Genomic DNA, 6,000 nt, shown 5'->3' on the forward strand with positions numbered 1-6,000 from the left:
CACTGGAGGTTTTGTTCATTTTTGGAAGGAGTCGAATGGAAACATCTTAGGGAAATATAGTCACAGCACTAGCCCATAAAGGAACTAAAAATTTCCACAGTAAAGTACTTGATTTGGATTTTGTTTTTGTTTGTTTGTTTGGTTGGTTTTTTAATATACATTTGTAATGAATTTGTTGGGTTACATTTTTTATTAAATGGGTTTCAAGTGTACAGTTCTGTAATACATCATCTGTATATTATATTGTGTGTTCAACACTCCATAGTCTGGTCACCATTTATCCCTCCTATACCCGCTTCTACCTCCCTTCACCCCACTTTCCTTCTGGTAATCACCAGGCTACTGTCTGTGTCTGTTTGGTTTTGTTTGCTTAATCACTTCACCTATTTCACCCAGCACTTCCACCCCACCTCAGCTGTCAGTCTGTTCTCTGTGTCTATGAGTTTTTAAAAGGAGGGGAGAGAGGGAGGGGACAGGAAACTCTGTTAGATTTTATTTAAACTGACTTTTTCAATAAAACTATCATATAGATGAAGCAGAATTTTACAGGGTCTTTTGAGTTCTTTTAGAACAGGGGTGGGGAACCTTTTTTTCTGCCCGGGGCCATTTGGATATTTATAACATCATTCGATGGCCATGCAAAATTATCAACTTAAATATTAGCCTGCTATATTTGGTCAAACATTTAATAAACTCACCCCTAATGCCTTGGCAGGATCAGACCAAATGATTTCGAGGGCCTTATACGGCCCGTGAACCAGACATCTCCCACCCCTGTTTTAGAAGAACAAATTTTTATATATTGTCCACTAAAACCAGCTTTATAAGAAATACACCCAATAACAAGTCATGAGAATCCAGCATTGTGTAAAATATTTTTGCTAACTCATACTCTTATATCACCTTTAAGTTCTGTGTTAGAACAGGAATTAAACCAAAAGTCATGTAAGTCAAACAAAAATAAGAGATTCTCAGCTCTTGTCTCTTCTGACACATCAGGACTTAACGAGATAATTCTAAATTCTAAAATTGGCTTGGGGACATTTGATAAAGTTTGGTTACTTGGCAGCAAAATGAAGCATAAAAGTTATATTGCTTGGAAGAAAAAAATAGTTTCAGAAATTGAAGCTGTTTGAATATGTACCTGAGTTTCAGAGAAGTGTATTTTTAAGGCATTTTTTTCCAAATTCCAGTATTACTAGCCCCTCTAACTCAGCATGATTGACACTTGGACTCTGTAATATTTTAATCTTGATTCTGGCCTCTCCCTGTGTTAGCCACTATTAAAAGCATTTTATTTATTCATTTTTATTTCATCATTGGAAAGTGCTCATGGTGTGTACAATATTAATTTGGGCAACGTGGAATGCCTTTTCTCATTACATTAAGCATCCTAGTGAGGAAACTTACTGTTGTTACAAAGAAATCAAACTTTCTTTGGACAGACTTTGTTCCTAATTTAAAAGATTGTACCTCCAAATTGGGAAAAATGCTTAATAACCAAAATTGGGTAAATTGTCCAATAGCATTCATTCAGTTCAACAAATATATATGTAGCTTGTAAATGGAACCACATAGGGCAAGGTAATATGTCAGGCTTTTATTAAGAAATTTGGTTTTATTATATTTATTTCATTGCTGATTTTTACAACATGTTTACCTTTAAAATAAATGCTGTGTCATTGCTAACATCAGAAGATTAAACTATTGTTAATTTTAAATTTTGTCTTCAAGTTTCTTTAAACCAAAGAAAAATACAGTGGGACACCATGGAACGGGACCTTCTGGAGAGAGTGAGAAACCTTCGCCAGAGACTCACGGCGCAGGCTCGTAGCAGATGTCAAACACCTCATCTTTTGGCCACATAGGAGGCTGGTCACCTTGAAAGAGTCAAAGAAATGCCTATTTTGCAATCAGTGAAACTGATTTTTAGATTATTTAAATTCCTGTAAAGATCAACCTTTTGTATAGAAAACTGTGTGTAGAAAAATTATGTGTTCTATTTAATTCTTATGCTTTTTGGCTTGTAAATGGTTTCTGGTACTTCTCACAATAAAAATTTTTGAAGATATTTGTGCCGCACCAGCACAGCCAGGTTCGGTGAGCCTGAGAGGGGACGGTGAAGGATTGAGAAAAGACAGAAGAGAGAAGAAAGCTGGGCTCTGTGTGGGACGCTGCCCTCACTGATGGAGAGACAGTGCAGAGGCCTGTAAGCCGAGTCTTTATTTTATAGCCAGATTCCACGAGGCAAAGTAGGGACATGGTTCCAACCTTCTCGCATGTTTCGAATCTACTCAGTTACATGCACCTGATCAAGCTTTGTTTACTTGCTGCACCTCCCGCAGCCTATATCACTCAGCCACGTGGGACCACAGGTTGGGACCATAAGGTCAAGCTTACAACCATAGCCGTTGGTTATAATTGTGCTGGGACTTGCACGTGGCTTTGCCACGAGAGGATCCTGCCCTCTCATTAGTCCCAGGCTCGAACTATTGAAAACCTGTCTCTCATTAAGGCCTGTTCTCTGGAGCAATGCAGATTGAACCTGTCCAAACACTGTAGCCGCTCTCCACAGATATTCAAACTTGTGTTAGGCTCTTTCAGGTTGTAAGAACCAGCATAAACCTCCGTGACTTTAGTTGATGAGGGTTGATTTTAAAGCTAAACTGAGATAAAGAGCGGGAACCATCTCTACACCTGTACAGCCAGGACTGAGAGAGACTAGAGCATCGGCTGTGTGGTGTGGCCAAGATTGTCCCCCTCTGGCCCCCCAGCAGCGGGATCTCCTCTCTGCAGTGATCCTGCTGTGCTCCCAACACCGCAGTCATAACATTAGCGTCTCTGCTCTCCTGGCTGCAGAAGTCCTCTCCCCCTCTCCCTGCTCAGCTCCACACCAGGCTGCTTCATCCTCTGGGGCGAATTACTTCTCTTCACCCATTTCCAAAAGGAGGGGGAAGTCGCTCATGGACTTGATGTGAGGACTAGATAAGATAATGTACATAAAGTTCCTGGGCAGTGCTTGACATATAGTGATGTGCATCGGGCCTCTAGTATTGTAATATGGTGCCAGGTGGGTACTAGACTTATTGGGGGATCACTTTGTAAGGCATATAAATGTCTATATACCTATATACCTAATATAGTATTGAATGTCAACTGTAATTGAAAAATGAAATATTGTGATTATGCCAGCCAGAATCAGCTGTATATTGCCAGTTTCTGACCTCTACTTCAGGTCCTCTTTTACTAGAATTTATACCTTAATTGGTTTTGCAACTGCGCACATACTTCTTTCTATAGCATTATAATACTTCATTTTTAAAATATATATTATTTCAGAGAGGAAGAGAGAGAAATATGAATGATGAGATAGAATCATCACGCCCTCTACTGGGTATCAAGCCCTCTACTGGGTATCAAGCCAGCAACCCGGGCATGTGCCCTGACCTGGAATCAAACCTTAACCTCCAAGTTCATAGGTTAATGCTCAACCACGTTGGCTGGGCAATATTTCATATTTTTAAAGTTTCTGTTCATCCAGTGAAAGTGAGTTATGCATAGTCTCAACCAAATGAAGAAATTCCTTTGACCTCCATTTTCTCCAAGCCTACAGTTTTCCCAGTAATATTCTTGATAAAGTCCCTGCCTTAGCAGGTACTTGGCTGGCTCTCTTTGGTCCTATGTGATTGGTTGGCATTTCAAAGGTTATCACCTTTCATGAAATACATTTCTGGTGATCTCTCCCTGCTTCTTGACTTTATATCCTCAACCTTACCCCAACTTCTTTACAATATAAATTTCTGGATGCTGAATACTAAAGGCTGAGCTTGGCAAAAATTCCCATGCTGGCTACATTCTAAATGCTTCTCTCAAGTACTCCTTTGAGTTTGTTAAAGCAGAGAGGTTCCTAAAGGCCTTTTCATATTTACTATAGTCATAAGGTTTCTCTCTAAGGTGAATTGTACAGTGTTGGATAAATTTGGGGCTTTAGCTAAATCCCTGTCCACATTGACTACATTTAAAAGAGTTTCTCTCCTGAATGAAGTCAATGGTGTTGAGTAAGTTATTAAATTGATGAAAGGCCTTTTCACATTACATTCATACATGGTTTTTCCCTGGTATGAATTCTCTGGTGTTGAGCAAGATTTGATCATTTGCCGAAGGCCTTTTCACAATGATTCCATCCATGTTAACCGTTGCAGTGGGAATGATGACTTATAAGGACTGCTGGAGGCTTAATTTATTGGTATGGGTGCACTTATCTCAGATTCTGGACATAGTTTTTAATCTTGTATCGGTCTGGATCCGATCAGGAGACAAACCACATGATAATTTGAGCAGGGAAAGTTTAATATCAAGTTATTGAACTATGATAGGGGAATAACTAAAGATGTAATGAGGATTCTAAAGGGTGTGCAGGACTGAGGGAGAGTACAGAAAAGACAAACTTGGAAGGAAGGCCCCCCGCCTTCCCCCAGGCTCAGGTTCAGACCTAGTTGGAGAAGGGGTTGCAGACCACTGGATAGCGAGGGGTTGTGGGGTTGCCCATGCCAGAGCTGGCCCACAGTCCTCAGGCCTCAGGAGGTAAATCTCTGGGGTGCAGGCAATCCAAGGCTGTAGTGTTAAAGCACACAGGGTCAGGGCATCAGGACCTTGAGTGTCGGGGTGGTGTGCACGCTGGCTACCACTAGCCAAGTCAGGAGAGCCACAGGAAACCACCCACCAGGGCACAGGCAAACCAATACTGGAAGGCACAGAGTGCCCAGAGCGTGTCAGGGCGCTGCTGCCGGCACTAGACCTGGAACATGCCATGCCGGGTTGGGAGGACTGCAGTAAAGTCATTGGGCTGGAACTGTGAAGTCACAGAGATTGTGCGCTCTGGGCACACAGCTAGGGCAGAGCACCACTAGGTGTCCCTACACACTCTCACCACTGAGGAACCCTGAAACAGGAACAAGAATAGGCCAAACCACTTTGGAGCTGATTGCTCCTATGCCCATCGCTCCTACGTGTCCTGCAGCACCCCCTACTGGCAGCTTAACACGGTGCACACTGTAAGGAGACATGCTTGAAGAGCCGCCCTAGTCCGTTATTGGGGTGCAGGTACTGAAGAGTGAGTGCATCGGAGCTGAGAGGCAGCGAGATGGTAACTGGCACACTCATTGGGAGGCGCTCCAACAGTTAACTGACAGAAATTTGGATTCAGGTTGGCTTCCATTTAATCAGACTGACATGCCAGAATTTCCCTGGCATAATGTGAATGAAGGTACCCAAAGGCTTAGGGGGTGGAATGTAGGAGTGGATTTATGACAAATGAACTCGCAAACCAGGGCTTTGCATGTCCCCCGCGACGGCCAATAGTGCAGCGTGGGACGGCAGGGGTGTTCCCTCCTGCCGCCCCCGGGCCGCACTAGTGTCGAGGCGAGGGGCGTGCAAAGAAGTGGTATACAGCATACCGCACATAGCCGCCTGCTTTCCTTACTTTTTTATAGAAGTGAGTGCCTTCATTAACGTCGTGGCAGAAAAAGGGAGTGGTGTGTTGTTAGGAATGATTTGAAAGCGACTAGAAAAAAATATTCCTTGCCTACAAGCTTAGACGCACTACTAAGGAGGGTACGTGGACTAACCAGGCGCAGACAGGTCATAGGGAGTGTATAGCATCGCGAAAAAATGCAGAGGAGTGTCGCGCCCGTCAGTGGTACGCGCTGAGTGAGCACGTTACACGAGCACTGACTGCTCAAAAGTGATCGATGACAGGGTACGTCATGAGTGGAGTGACCGAGGAAAACGCTACAACGGTGTTGAAAACAAGTAGACAGATAAGAGTTTGAAGAAAATATGTGCGGAAGCAAGAAGAAAAAAGGGGATTTGTGCTAAGCCAGTAACTGTACTAGGGGGACTGCACGTCAAAGACAGAAATGTAGTCGTATTTGAACGTTCAGTGAAGTGATCCATGGTGAAGCAAGTTGCATGGGGAATGGACGATGCACGTTATGCATT

The 6,000-nt window shown here is 42.9% G+C and overlaps 1 protein-coding gene across 7 annotated transcripts in view; it reads left to right on the forward strand.

Moving 5' to 3' along the window:
• TBC1D31 (TBC1 domain family member 31) overlaps positions 1 to 2,071 on the forward strand; it is a 42,607-nt gene extending 40,536 nt beyond the window's left edge. For 6 of the 7 annotated variants that reach the window (XM_023750963.1, XM_006085264.3, XM_006085255.3 and 3 more), the window contains one exon: positions 1,735 to 2,071. In XM_023750963.1, the coding sequence (XP_023606731.1) occupies positions 1,735 to 1,868 (134 nt within the window). In that variant the 3' untranslated portion in view covers positions 1,869 to 2,071. The remainder of the gene's footprint in view (positions 1 to 1,734) is intronic. The other variant, XM_023750966.1, reaches the window with a different exon arrangement.
• The last annotated feature ends 3,929 nt before the right edge of the window (positions 2,072 to 6,000 follow it).

Source organism: Myotis lucifugus, unplaced genomic scaffold (genome assembly GCF_000147115.1).
Source record: "Myotis lucifugus unplaced genomic scaffold, Myoluc2.0 scaffold_17, whole genome shotgun sequence".
NCBI lineage: Eukaryota > Metazoa > Chordata > Mammalia > Chiroptera > Vespertilionidae > Myotis > Myotis lucifugus.